The sequence below is a fragment of the Pseudonaja textilis genome, chromosome 3 (assembly GCF_049901715.1).
Source record: "Pseudonaja textilis isolate UNSWEBS1 chromosome 3, rPseTex1.2, whole genome shotgun sequence".
Classification (NCBI taxonomy): Eukaryota; Metazoa; Chordata; class Lepidosauria; order Squamata; family Elapidae; genus Pseudonaja; species Pseudonaja textilis.
Window position 1 is genome coordinate 521,952 of NC_141992.1, and position 14,594 is coordinate 536,545.

General features: G+C 58.0%; 2 protein-coding genes across 2 annotated transcripts; one reads left to right on the forward strand and one right to left on the reverse strand.

Annotated features, from left to right (window-relative positions):
• Window positions 1-2,227: 2,227 nt before the first annotated feature.
• On the forward strand, window positions 2,228-8,881 carry LOC148125959 (uncharacterized). The gene is made up of 2 exons (XM_087931934.1): window positions 2,228-2,402; window positions 7,557-8,881. The coding sequence occupies exons 1-2, from the start codon at window positions 2,232-2,234 to the stop codon at window positions 8,514-8,516; spliced, it is 1,131 nt and encodes a 376-aa protein (XP_087788060.1). The 5' UTR covers window positions 2,228-2,231; the 3' UTR covers window positions 8,517-8,881.
• A 3,149-nt stretch (window positions 8,882-12,030) lies between these two features.
• On the reverse strand, window positions 12,031-13,518 carry LOC113450558 (E3 ubiquitin-protein ligase RNF182-like). The gene is given in 3 exon segments (XM_026721784.2): window positions 12,031-12,272; window positions 12,275-12,815; window positions 13,375-13,518. Coding segments are annotated over 2 exon segments (732 nt in total). The 5' UTR covers window positions 12,783-12,815; window positions 13,375-13,518; the 3' UTR covers window positions 12,031-12,048.
• Between the last annotated feature and the right edge of the window lie 1,076 nt (window positions 13,519-14,594).

The window sequence follows — 14,594 nt, forward strand, 5'->3', positions numbered from 1 at the left end:
CGGGGGCTCTGCGTGTTCGGATGTCCGAGGGTCCTTTCTCAGCGGCAGAGATTGGGTGGATGGTCCCTCCTCCAGTCTCAAAGCTCCGCTTCTCTTCCAACCCAGCTTGCTATCGCCTCCTTTTCTGCAGGGAGTCCTCGACTTACAACAGTTTGCTTAGTGACCGTTCAAAGTTACAACGGCACTGAAAAAAATGACTTCGGGCCGTTTTTCATACTTACAACCGTTGCACCATCCCCATGTTCATAGGATCCAAATTCAGGCCCTTGGCAGCTGACTCACATTTACGGTGGTTGCAGTGTCCCCAGATCACGTGATCCCCTTTTGGGACCTCCTTACAAGCAATGTCCACGAGGGAACCTGGATTCACTTAATGACCATATGACCAACTGATGAATTGCAGCCACAACTGCGGCACAAAAAATGGTCAAATGCAAAATTCACTTAACAAAGGTTGCAGTTAGCAACAAATACGTTGGCCTCAGTTGTGGCTGTAAGGTGAGGATTAGCTCTGTTAGAATACAAGACTTTCCTTCTTGTGCAGGGAGCTGGACTAGATGACCTCCGGGGTCCCTTCCAACTCTTTCACTCTCGTATATTCATCTCAGAGGCTGAATAAATAAAGAGAATTCAGGTGGTTCTCAAATTAGAAGAGCTCATTCAGTGACTTTTCAAAGTTACAACAACACTGGAAAAAAGGGACTGACGAATGTTTTTCATATTCTGTGGCCAGAATTTGAATTCTTGGCTCACATTTACAACAGCCGCTGAGTCCCAGGGTGACGTGATCCCATTTTGCAACCTCCTGACAAGCAAAGCCAATGGGGAAGTCACTTAACGACCATGTCTCTACCTGAACTGCAGTGATTCGCTTAAGAACCATGGCAAGAAACGTCACAAAGTGGGGCAGAACCCCTTAAGCAGCCTTCTCAATTAGCAACAGGAGTGTTGGGCTCGATTGTGGTCGTAAGCCAAGGACCATCCGAGGGCCTCTACTGAGCCTGGGGCCGGTCAGTTTCCCTGCCTGGCCCGAGGCCCGCGAGGTGCTCTGGGAGCCCCGTATCCCACGGCCTCCCAGTCAACTCGGCCCCTGGAGGCTCCTTCCGTAGCTGCTCTCTGGTGCTCCCAACGACCTGGCCGGGCTGGGCGTTAAGGCCGCTTGCTCTCCCGCCTTTTCTAAAGCCAGCTGGAGCATCTGGCCGCCCCTCCCCCCTAATCCGTGCGGGGGGATCCCAAGCTGGCTGCCAAACGAAGGGTATCGTGCAAGAGTTGCCCCCCCCCCCGCTAACCCCCCACGTTTGGTTTTGGAAGGCAGCCTGGCCTTTCCAGTCTGGGGGCCATTCTGCCATCCGCCCCTTTTTATTCCTGTTTTTGCAAAGGTGTCTAGAGCCCACCTGCCAAGGGGAGGCAGGTGGGGAGGGAAGCGAACCGAAAGCATCGCCCTTGGGTAGAATCTCGACTGTGTTCCCGCTGGGTGCTGCCCCTCCCTGCAGCCTTCCTTCCGTTTGGCGACGGTCGGAGAGCTGATCTCAACACAAGAGGTACAGCCAGCCCTCAATCTACAATCACAACTGAGCCCCAAAGTTCTGCTGCTAAGGGAGACAATTGTTCATGGAGCTTTGCCCCCATTTTACGACCTTTTGTGCCACCGTCGTTAAGTGAATCGCTGCAGTTGTTCAGTTAGTAACATGGCGGTTGAGTGAATCCGGCTTCGCCCCCATGGACTTTGCTCACCAGAAGGTTGCAAATGGTGAACACACAACCACGGGACACTGAGGCCGTCATAACTACGAGTCAGTCCGAAATTTGATCGTGGGGATGCCGCCACACTTGCAACAGGGTGAAAAGTGGCTGCCGGTCCCCTGTTCTTGTGCCGCTGGACCTCTGAACAGTCGCTACCTGGACCGTGGTCAGCCAAGGAGGCTACGCTGTGCCCGGAAGCAGGGAGGGGCCTCCCACGGCCGGAGCCCCCAGCACCTTCCAATCGCTACCTGGGAAAAGTGTCCTCCAACATTGCTGGGTTTGGGCTCCCCGGCTGGGCTCCCTCCCCTTGAGGAAGGGGGGCCGGTGGGAACAGGCAGACGGAGGATCCCCATTGGCCAGTCCTGATCCTGTCCTTTAAGGGGAACTGCGTGACCTCTAATCCCCCACCCCACCCCCACCCACCCCAAACCTGCTCCTATAAAAGCCGAAGGTCCCTCGACCGGCAGCCCGTCTTGTCCTGCCGCCCCATGGCCTCCGCAACAGCCCCCAAGCTGGCTCTGGAGCTCAGGGACCTGGAGGGCTTCTGGAGCCCCTTGAGGGGCTGCCCCGCTGCCCTGCTGCCCCCGCTGCCCTGCCTGTATCCTGCCCTGCCTTGCTACAGCTGGTCCCCGCGGGCCACAGGCGCCACCCCCCAGCCGGTGAGTCCAGGGGACGGGAGGGTCCAGCAGCCGCTGCCGGGCAGGCTGCTTCGGTCTGGGGGGGGGAACAGAGGCTCAAGGGGGCTTCTCCCCCCATCACGGAGGGCAGGTGAAGGGCCTGGGAAACGTACAGAGACTCTCCCTCCTCCAGGTCCTGGCTGTCCCAAAGGGGCTTTTTTCCCCCCAAAGGCACCTGGAGTTTCTGTTGTTTTCTTTTTAAGACCTTTCGCTTCTCATCCAAGAAGCTTCTTCAGCTCTGACCGGATGGTGGGGAAGGGAAGGACTATATGGGCACCACTCAGGTGACCCTGAGGACACAGCGAAACCCCCCAGTGGCCTCAAGGACCCTCTGAAATGATGCAAAGGAGCAGCTTTTCTGCAAGGAGCACAAATCCTTCTATTCCCCACCATCCAATCAGAGCTGAAGAAGCTCCTTGGATGAGAAGGGAAACGTCTTCAGAGAAAAAAACCAGAAAGTCCACTTGCCTCTTGGAAAAAAGCCCTTCTGGGACTAAAGGAGACTTCGACGGGGGATCGTGGGAGGGGGGCTGCGCCTGCTTCTCCGGGCATCTTCCTCCCCACCGCCAACACCGGCATCCCTGTCCGGGGATCCGTCGGCTGCGCTTTGCAGCGATCCCAACCAGTCCAGCGGGAGCGGCGGAGGCGGAGGCGCGGGACAGAGCGCGGATATCCCTCCTGGGACGAGGCTCGTTTGTCTGCGGGGCTCCCCTTCTGCGGGGCCGCCCCGGGGGGCTCTTCCTCGCGCGGGGGTGGCGGGGCGCAGGGAGAGCCCTCGGGCGGGTTTTGGGTCCCCGAGCGCGGAGCGGCGGAAGGGCCGTGCGGGTCGAGGGGGCAGCGCCGCCTTCGGAAGCCGGAGCGGCGAGGAGCCGCCGCGGGAAGCGCCCAACGGGATCGGCCGTCGCCTGGGACTGCAGCCGCGCGTCCCTCCGGACTCCCGGGCGGCGGCTGTTCTGCGGCCTGCCGGGTTCGGGAGCGCAGCCGCTGCCCGGGATGCCGGCTCCGCCCGGGGAGCTTCTAGCCGGGTCTCCCGCCGCGGCCCCGCTTCTGCCGCTGGTCTCTTTCCTTACGGGGGTCCCAAGCGGCGGGGAGGGTCCCGCGAGGGCCGCCTGCGAACCGTCCGGCCTCGTAACCGAGCGGCGGCCCTGGACCCGCAGAAGGGCTCCGCAGGGACGGGGGGGGGACCCGACCTTTTGCCCCCCTTCGACCCTGCAGGGGCCCCCTCGAGAGAGAGAGCCGGGAGCCGGTTCCTGCGTGGGCCTTTCACGCGGGAGAGAGAAAAGGCTGCTGAGCAAATCCAGGCTAAGGGGCCAACAAGTCAAATAACAGAATCGGTCCCGTTTTGCAAGCGAGAGATATAAAATGGGTAAAACCAACATAAAACAATCGGTTCTTTGACGGCTTTGGGAAGATACAGAAGTAGTTGTGGAAACAAATTCCATTTCCCTCCTCATTAGTGCCAGTTATTCCCCAGTAATGTAATAAAGCTCTTGATTAATATGTCAATTAATCTGAACATTTTTTAGATTAAAGGGGCTATTTTACATAGTATCAAATAATATCAGGAATTATTTTAAAGCAGAAATTGGCATGCGTGAATCTTGACTGGTTACCATGAATGAAATGAGTCTTTTTGTTAAAAATGTAATCTGTAAGATTGTGACCGGAAGCAACAGCTTGTGAAAATCTTATGTCAGAACCTTCAAAGGGCTCTAATATCCAAAAGATATAATATTCTGTTAGAAGCTGTTGGAGTGGGATCCGCATCTCTCAGAGAAATAGCGGAATCAGATTAAAGACATAATTTCTCTGACATGCTTCGGAATTGGGATCAAGATCAGGGGAAATTCCTTAAAAGGGATTGGGAAGTGGTAGTGACACGTCACTAAAGTTACCGAGAAAGGGCCATAGGAATATACTGAAGATATTATATTGCACTGGTAGGTGCCGTATTTCATCTGGTTTTGGTCACCACAGTATAGAAAAGAGGGCAGAGAACAGAAGACGGAATAACAAGGTTGGTCCAGCCAATTGCACAACTCTCTGGACCAACACACCTGGTGATAGAGGCCTTTGCTTCATCATATTTCTATCATTACAGAACACCAGAGTTGGAAGGGACCTTGGAGGTCTTCTAGTCCAACCCCTGCTCAAGCAGGAAACCTATTTCATTCCATCCTTAAAGGCCTCCAGCGATGGAAGATGCAGCCACAACCTCTGGAGGCGAACGGTTACACTGACAAATCGTTCTCGCTCTTAGGAAGCGTCTCCTTAGTTTGAGTCGCTTCTTCTCTCCTTGTTTACTTTCCGTCAAAAAAAGGTTATTTGGAAATGAGAATTTAGAAAGGTTTTGCTTGTCTAGCTCGCATTCCACAAACTTTCTGTTCTCCTCTTAAATAGTTTTAAGTCTGATAAATACATAGGACGAACTGTGGCAGGAATCGGGTATGACCAGTCTAGAGAAAAGAAGGATTATGGGAGACGTGATAGCAGCGTCCCAATATTTGAGGGGCTGCCCCAAGGAAGACGGGGATCAACCTCTTCTCCAAAGCCCCAGAAGGCAGAACAAGGAGGCGACGGATGGAAACTGAACAAGGAGAGAAGCAACCTGGAACTAAGGAGGAATGGATTGACCGAGGACCATCAGAGGAACGATTGCCCTCCGGGAGCGCTGGGGGCTCCATCACTGGGAGGTTTTTAAGAGGAGACTGGACAGCCATTGGTCTGGAGTGGGCCAGGGTCTCCTGCTTGAGCAGCAGATGACGCTAGTCCAGGGGTTGCCAGCCTTTTGGACTTCAGGGACCACCAAGCTCATCATTTTAAATCCCACGGACCAGAAACCCTGGGAAAATCCCCCCAAAAGTCTGCAGGAAAATTCTTTATTTGGGATCGCAGAATCCTGTCTCCAGCTCCGTTCTCAGAGAGAGAGAGAGGAGAGACTTTTGGCTTCATGCAAGGAAAGCAGCAGAAGCAGCCAAAGTCTTCCTTTCTCTCCCCCAAACTCTGCCAGAAATGAGTCTTTGTGAAACTTGTCATACCGGTGCAGCCTCTCAGAGCAGGAGGCCTTGCAGGGTCCCAAAGGCTCATTCCTGGCAGAGTTTGGGGGAGAGAAAGAAAGACTTCGGCTGCTTTCCTTGCGTGCAGCCAAAAGCAGGAGAAGAAAGAAGCGGAAAGAAGCAGCCCAGGGGCCAGGCCGGGCGCGTGGGGCGAGTGGGGCAAGCCCCCCCTCCCTTTCCCCCCTCCCCCTCACTACCTTGTGTTGTTCGCAGTGCAAGTGACGCAAGCCTTGTCCTCCCGCAGGCCATGTGGGCAGTGCAGCCTTATGTTCCCGCACAGCCTGGATGAATTGCTTTGGGGGGGGGGGGACATTTCTCTGCAGACCACCAAATTGTTTTTGCAGACCACCGGTGGTCCCCGGTCTGCTGGTTGGCAACCACTGGACTAGAAGACCTCCAAGGTCCCTTCCAACTTGGTTATTGTGTAATGAGAGGCACGTAATGGAAGCCAGGGCACCCAGCAGCAGGTGTGTTGGTCCAGTGAGGGGTGCAAGGATTCCCATTAGAAATGATTAGTGTTGTCATCTTGTTTGAGGCAGTGGGCTTGGTCGCAGCCCCCACCCTCTGGAATTTCCAAGGGTCCTGGAAGTCTCTTAAGACCCAGCTGTGTTATGTTAGGAATGTAGTTTTACTTAGTTGTGTTTTTAATTTAGGCGATGGACATGTTGTAAGCTGCTGGGAGCCTTTTTAGCGTTGTGCGGCTTTAATAAATTCAATTAACAAATCATGGAAAAACGGATGTATTGGAAAAAGTTACATAACCAAGATGGGAGTTTGGGAGATGTACTAGAAAAAATATTTTTGTTTCAGTTTTGGAAAAAAAGTAATCCTTTTGGTAAAGCATAATAGACCCAATTCCTCTTGTTTTTTACACCAGTGTATACAACAATTGCTACTGAAATCTTGACTTGTTTTAAGATCTTTTAAATAAGTACCATATATTAGAATCAGACACGACTTTGCAACTGACAACAACAACAAATTGGCATTTAAGTCAAAAATGTTTTTTAAATGAATCCAGAGGTCAAGGGGTCTATCCAGAGGTTGTTATTATTATTATATACACAAAAATGTGAAATTGCAACTGCCAGATGACTTTCACTCTCATACACGCTGAGTTTCCCCCAAGCAGCTCAAGGAGCCAGGATTCAAAATGCAGCCCTATTGTCCTTATGTCCCGATCCAAGCAGGGTGGGTGGTTTTTTTTTTTGGAATGACAGATAGAAATTTTCTCACTGTGCAGATTTTTTTAAGCATTATCCAAAAAAATCGTTGGCATGACACCCCGTGTGCTGATAACCTCTGGGACACCACAGCCAGTTTCTGCCACAATCTACCTCAATTCTTCACCTTCTATTTCTTCTCCTGATATCATCACCACATCAAGGCTCCCACTTTCCTCTTTTCAAGCCCAGGGAAATTTGGGGTGTCCAGACTCTATTCAGTTTCTTATTCAGAATCCGCTATAGTTTAACCTGTTTGTTTTAAACTACTTTTGCATGGGGTTTGTGTGTGTGTGTGTGTGTGTGTGTGTGTGTGTGTGTGTGTGCGTGCATCTTTTTGATATGTTTTCTATGTTCCCACCATCTTTTCAGTCCTGGCATGTGATAAGTTCTACGGCTGTTCCAGTAAATCCTTTTTTTTGCCATCCTCTTTCGCCACCTGCGTAACTGATCTCCTGAAGAGTCTGGGGGCCCCCTGACCTCATCTAGCCCTCTGCAGAGGGCAGAAAACCCCTGTGAAACCATCCTCCACAGCCATACCAGGAGAGGAAGGGCTCCTGCTCCTTTTCCAGTGGCAAAAGGCTCCTCGGGGCTGGGTGGAGCAAGAGCAGGGGCCTTCAACAGATGAACAGAGTGGGGAGGGACCTAGTAGGTCATCTAGTCCAACCCCCTGCCCAAGCAGCAGCAGGCCCTTCCCCATTCCTGACAGGGGGAAGGCCCACCCTCTTCTTGAAGAGCTCAAGTGATGGCGCTCCCACGACCTCCGAGGGCCACTTCTCTTCCAGGGTCGGTAGTTCTCACTGGCTTTGGGCCCAGTGCCACCCAGGCTCACCCCCGCTCTGCCTTGTGTCTTGCAGGTGCCGGCCCCCTGTTGCGAGCTGCCTGGAGGGGTGCCCCTCCTGTGGCCGATGCCCCCGCTGGGCAGCCCCCTCCTCTGTGCAGGCCCCCCAGAGGATCCTCGCTGGGGCAAGGCGGACGTCTGGAGGGAGAGCACGGGGGCCCTCCGGGCCTGGTTGGGCCAGCATCTCCAGAACCCCTACCCCAGCAAGGGGGAGAAGGTCCTGCTGGCCGTGCTGAGCCAACGGAGCCTCAGCCAGGTCTCCACCTGGTTCGCCAATGCCCGTCGGCGACTCAAGAAGGAGAACCGGCTCCACAGCGCCCCTCGGCTGCTCATGGCTTTGGGCGAGGAAGAGGAGGAGGAGGAGGAGGAAGGCAAGAAAGGCCACGCTGACTCAGGCAGGACCCCCCAGACCCCCTGGGGGAGCTCCAGAGCTGCCGATGCCTGGCGAGGACCCAGACAAGACCCAGGTCCCCTGGCCTCCCTCGACCGGGCTGCCCCAGAGAAGGCCCCTCCCGAGCACCGGCTGTGGAGCATCGCCGAGCCAGCCCCTTGCCTGCTGCCTGGGAAGCCTCCCCAGTGGGTATGGGGCCTCCGTCCCCTGAGGACTCTCTCCTCTGGCCTCCAGGAAGCTCCCCTCCCCAGGGAGGGGAGGAGAGAAGGGCCACCCATGGGCCCTGGGCTCCGGGGCCCTCCTGAGGAGTCGAGCGCAGCTGAAAGGGGCATCGCACTGCCCTCTCCTGGCTGGTGCACCCTGGAGGTGGACTACAATCCCCAGGAGGCTCAGCTGGCCTGTCAGCTGGTCATGCAGACGTGTGGCTCCGCACACCCGGAGTGCCCCAGGCGGGGGAAGGCCAGGGCCAGCGGGGGCGGGCTGTCCTGCAGGGGCCCTTCTCCATGCGGGCACGGAGGGCGACTCCAGGACAGGCCCAGCTGCCAGGCAGAGCAACTCTCTCGGCAGTGGGTGCCACTGGAGTAAGCCAGGCCCAGGGCCCCATCCTCTCTCCCGGCCAGCAGGGCGAGGGGCAGACCCCCTTCTCCAGATTGGGGGGGTCTGCCTGGCACGGGGAGGGCTCCAGGGCTTCCCATGGACTTCTCTTGGGGGATGCGGCAGGAAGTCGCAAGTCGCAGGCATGTGCGGTCCTTGCTTAATGACCGGCATTGCTCTTCCCAGCCACATCACTTGGCGATGGAAATTCCACTCTCCGACCGCCATCATTAAGTGGGGATTGATTCCCTATATGACTCCCCAGGTCAGGACTCGACTTACGACCACAATCGAGCTGTCAACTCATAAAACATTCCTAGGCCTGTTTTAAGTAATTGCCATAAAGAAAAAATGGGGGGGGGGAATCCGGAAGAGCAGTTTGGAAGCAAAAGTCCATTCCAACTCTCATCTTTAAAAGAGTGTAACTAAACTACCAGGGATTTTGCCCACGAATCTATTTGATTGGAGAACGTGAATGACAACACCCAGCCTTTGAATAGGCTCGACGGGAGAACCTGGTTTATGAAACACTGGGGGGGGGAGGGGAACAGGGTCCCAGAGGACTGTAAATAACATAGGCCAGAGTTGGTTTCATGCAGGGCGGGGCCAGGAAGTCGCCTCTAATGAATCCTTGGAAGTTTTTGGAAGTTTGGCTCGAGAATCATGATTTCATTGGGGCGATTGGTGGAATCCTGACAGCAAGCCAACTCTGACATGAGCCTAACATTTCTGTTGCTAAGCAAGATGGCTGTTAAGTGAGTTTTGTCCCATTTTACGACCTTCCTTCTCACAACTGTTAAGTGAATCGCTGCAGTTGTTCAGTAACACGGTCCTTGAGTGAATCTGGCTTCCCCAACTGCTTGTCAAAAGTTCCCAAAAGAGGAGGGGGCTCATGTGACCCCAAGGGCTCCGCAACCGTCATAAATACAAGTCAGTTGCCAAGTATCTGGATTTTGATCACGTGACCCTGGGAGTGCTGCCACGGCCATAAGTGAAGAGCCACAAGTCTCTTCCTGTAGTGTCATTGTAACTTCACATGGTCACTAAACAAGTCATTGTAAGTTGAGGACTACCTGTAGATAATCTGGTCAGCAAGAGTTCAGGGTTTTGTCAGTTCTGGATAAGGAGGGTCTCCAATCAAACGGAGTCGATTCAAATCTAAGTCCAGCGAGTTTTCTGTTATCATTTCTTCTGAGGCAGCTCAGGTATCGCCAAGAAAGAACGTAGCAATTTATTTAGAGTACCCACCACATTTTATAGGGCTCCCCTCAATATCGTACAAAACTCTAAAATACCTCCCAATATAAAATGTATGTACAGTTTCTGTGTTTTTCTTGTTTTAATCCTACGTTGCTCAGAGTTGCTCTGTGAGGGAGACAGACAGTTTCTCAATTGGATATATAATTAAATAAATAAAAACATGAGCGCTTTTCCTTAAAGTCTTTGTGCCTGTATTAATCAAAATTAATTTTTTATTAATTAAAAAAAAGGTCTTTCTCGCTTGTGTTGGTGAAATTGCACGCACGTTTTTAGATGTTAGTAGCTTCCCTTTATTCCCCCACTTTGGGGGAGGGTCTTTAAAGAAATTGGAGAAATTGCATCATAACCCTTAGGAATTAATTGATTTGATTAATTCTAGGGTGATTTTATTGCTCACTCCCTGCGCCCCCCCCCCCCATTTATAAACTGATGCATCGTAAGGAATTGTATCAATTGTTTTATTGCCAGAGGTACCATACCAAAACATCAAAAAATGTAATACTCTAGGTGCAATCAAACATTAGGATGATCTCACGCGTGAATCGTCCTGTTGGATGTGAGAGGGTGAGAAGTATCACTGACAGAACAGTCAATGTAACAGGAAGCGTTCTCATTCCACCCACCGCCTGCTTCTCCAAACCATTGATTGATGGGTGCCCACAGTGCTACTCATAGCACGTGACAGGACAGAGCCCCCGGATATTTTGGGGGACGGACGGACACACTGTTTCCCTTCCTCTGACTCCCGGTGTCCCGAGGCAGCCCCCCACCAACCGAGAATGAGGCTCCAGATTTTGCACTCCGTAGCTGGTCTCTGAGTGGTGAGACATCCTCCCTTGTGGGTGTTTGGAGTGGGGGAGAGGGACCCAAGCCCAGTTTTGCCCCCCTCCCCACACCAGGGCCACAGTTGTAGCCCCACCTCACCCGCCGGCCATCCCTGAGGGCTCCCAAGGGCCCGGATGCCCCCCCACCCTCAGGAGCCCCACCGGCTCCTCTGCCTCCTTCAGCTGCTCCTCCCAGGCGGAAACCGAGTGGCTCAGGGAGGGCTGTGTGGAAGCCCCCCAAAGCCTTCCACAGGGCAGCGCCCAGAGGGACCTTCAGCCAGAGGAAGGCAAGAGGTTAGTGGGCCTGAAGAGTGCGGGGGGCTGAGCTCCCTTGCCTCTGGCATGCCCTCCTGCATTGTGTGGGGATGGCCTGGATGTCCTCAAGGGTCCCTTCTGAGCCTGGGATTTGGCAGCTTGATCAGCCTTGGCAGTGTTGGAGGCCCTGATTGCTTTCCTGAAGGGGACCTCCGGGCGGGGGGGCGGGATGCTGGCACATGGGGATTCCAGGGGTGCCCTGAGGGCTCAGCCAGAAAAGAAGGGGAGCACCCACTTCCCTTTCTGCCCCAGGGGGAAAAGGAGCCAGACAAACCCGGGGTGTGTGTGTGTGTGTGTGTTCCAGGAAAGATGCAGAGCCTTGAGCTGAATCGCCAGGGGACTTTTGGATGGCCTCTGGCACCCCCACTTGAGGCCCTTCCTTTAGCAACGGGGGGGGGGCAGCGCTCTCAGGAGGGTCCTGGCACACCTCCTCCGCTGCGTCAAGGACTTGCCCAGCCTGGCACAACCTCTGGGGAGCGGTGGCGGGGTCGGGGTGCGAATGCTGCCCAGGAGCCGGGAAGGGCGGCCAGGCGAGACAGGCAGGGCCTCCTCCAGGTTCCTGCTCAGGTTTCCTTCCTGCCCAGACCTGCCACCTGCAGCCCCATCGGGGTGAGGAAGCAACAGGCTCTTCCCCTTCCCCCGAGGGGCCTTTATCCAGAGGGATCCCCTGGGGCATCGGCCTCCTGTCCACCCAAAGTCTCCTCATCCTGAAAGGCAGCGGGAGGACGCCCCCTGCAATACGGGGTGGGGTTGTCAGGTAGACTGCCACTGAGCAGGGAGGTTCAGCTTCTGGGGCCAGGAAGGGTTCCCTTGGGGCTCCTTCGGAGGCTCTTCTTGGCCTGCAGGCCACCTGCGCCGTCTTCCATCTGAGCCCCAAGCGGGTTGGCTGCTCCAGCCGACAAAGGCGTCCCCCAGCAACAGAGGAGGAGGAGGAGGGGGCCGTTGGCCAGGGCACCCTCTCTGCCATCCGGGTGGCCTCCTTCAGGGACAGGGAAGCCACCCCGCCCCCTGCCGTGAAGTGGGGGCCAGGAGGGGGGCCTGGCAGGCCCTGGGGGCAGAGGGGTGGGTGGGTGGGCTCTGTGTGAAGGGCCAGGGGCGGGGGGGGGGCGGCCTCCCAAGGCAGCTCAGGCGGGCAAGTGGAAGAGGTCCTGGCAGAGGCACTGGCAGAGGCTGTAGAAGACGCAGAGCAGGAGGGTGGAGGGCACCAGGCTGACCAGGCCCAGGCCCAGGTTGGGGCGCTCCACCAGCAGCAGGTAGATGCCCAGCGGCAGGGAGCTGAAGTAGACCAGGCCCAGCAGGCCCAGCAGGAACCGCGGGACTGCGCGCTGGGTGCCGCAGGCCCGGCAGAGGGCAGCGGGCCGGGGCAGGGCAAGGAGGCCAAGCTGGGCGGCCGGTAGAAGCGCATCACGTCCACCAGGTCCAGCGCCTCGGGAGCGGCCGCCGCCTCCTCCGGCACCTCCAGCAGGGTGATGACCAGGCAGTCCGAGGAGGAGCGGTGCTTGCCGTCCGTGAAGGGCTCCAGCCCGCCGGGGCAGAGCAGCACCTCCGGGGACGGCGGGGGCTTGCAGAGCAGCGCCAAGACGCGCCCGTTGTCCGGCAGCCGCGCCACGTCCTCGCCCGGCACGGCCGTCTCCTGCCGGCAGAAGGGGCAGCAGAGGCGGCCGGGGGAGCCGCCCGCCTCGGCCATCCGACGCAGGCAGCGGGCGCACACCTGGTGGCGGCAGCCGAGCACCTTGGGCCGCCGGCCGCGCCCGTCAAAGCTCTCGCAGCAGATGCCGCACTCCGTCTCGGGGGCCGCCCGGCCGAGGGGCTGCTCCCGCTCCCGCTCCCCGCCCGGGGCCCTCGGGAGGAGGGACATGGCGGGCCCGGAGGGAGGCCGGGCGGGCGGTGCCTGCAGGGGAGAGAAAGCGGAGGGGCGTCAGGGGCGCTGCGGAAACCCCCGGCGGGGCTCCTTCGGCCTCGGAGGGGGCCCCCCGGGGCGGCTTGGGCAGGCCGACCTCCAGGAAAGAGCCCGATCCCGCCGGGCATCCTACGCGCTCCTCCCGCGCCCGCACAGCAACCGGTCCTTAGCGGCGCCCCCACCGGCGGCGGCCGCCTCCCAGAAGCAGGAGAGCCCCCGAAGCTGGCCCGGGCACAGCCTGGCCCGCCCGAGAGCCCCCTCCCCACAGCCCGCATTGCAGGAAAGGGGGCGCTCCGAGGCTGCCCGGGAAGGACCTGGGGATGGGGATGAGGGGGCAAGGCGGGCAACCTGGGCATCCTCAGCCCCGCACCCCTTCCTCGCCCAGGAGACCCCCCCACTCCACCCCCATCCACCCCGTGGCTCAGCCGCTGAACCCCAGGTGGGAGGAGCCTCGCCGGAAAGACCGCAGAGCCCCCGCCTTCCCTCCCTCCCTCCCGCCCTCCCTCGGCCCGCAGGGACCCCGGGCCGCGTCTGCCTCCTGCCTGCTTACCTCGCCGCAGGCGCGAAGAGAACCGGCCGGCCGGCCGCCTCGCAGGGACTGCCGCAACGCCAGCTGGGCGCTCCCGGGCCACGGGCATCCGCCTCCCCGTTGCCAGGGCGACGCAGACCGAGCCGGGTGGGGGCGACGCTCGCTCGGGACCGAGCCCCCCTCCCCCCGGAGGCCGATCGACCCCGGGCCGCTCCCTTCCGTGCTCCCGGAGCGGGAAAGCGGGGGGCGGGGGGGGGTTTCAGGCACCGGTGGGCAGGAGGGACCTCCGCCTGCTACCTGCCCCCCCCGCCCCCCGTCCCGCCCAAGCGGGTGCAGCGGCTTCGTTTGCGGGGAAATAAATGTGCGGGGCTCTAAGGGAGAAAACCCGTGTCGCTCGCTTCAGACACCCGGCGGGAAAAAAGCTCCTGACCACGAATGCAGGATTGACAAGGCAGCTGCGTCACCAAGGCTGCCCCCCGCCCCCCGCCGCCCCTTTCCGCCGTTCATAGGGCGACGTTCAGCCCCGAGCCGCGTCTCCACCTGTGGCTGCCCTTCCACGGAAGACGGGACTTCAGGAGCCCCCGGGAGGAAGGAGAGACCCGGCCCCGACCCAGCGGCCGAAGATGGGAAGGGAGGGGGCACGAGCACCGCAGAGCAACCCCTGAACGCAGCCCGGGCACCCAGCAGGGCCGCCTGGCGGGAATCCGGGGCCGGGGAGACCACGGAACAAGCCACGCTGACCCCCCCGCTCCCTTTTGGCCCCGGGCAGAGACGGGGGGCATTCCTGCCATCTGACGGGTGGGGGGTTGCAACCGGATAGCTGGGCGGAGGGAGGGAGGGTCTTCAGCTCTCCTCTTCCAAGACTTAAACTAGGTAGGAGGGACGGGGGGCGTGTATTAAATTTGGGGACATCGCCAAACTGGCTAATCCTGGTTTGTGGCAGAGGGGACCCCCCCACATCTTGAGGCTTTGCATAGCGTGGACCGCGTCCTGCAGGGGGAGCAGCTGCGGAGGAGGGGGTCGGGAGGGGGGGTGTCCCAGCCGCCCCCCATTCAGCTCATCCCAGAGAAGACAGAGGAGCGGAGGAAGGCGGGGCGGCCCCAGACGGACATTTGGAGGGGCTTCGGAAGGAGGCCCCCACCAGCCAGACCCCACGGGAGGGGCTTCCCCCTCCCCTGGGGCTCCAAAGGGGGATGGGCTGACCCCGCAGGGGGGATTCTGGCCTCCAGCCAGGGTTGCAG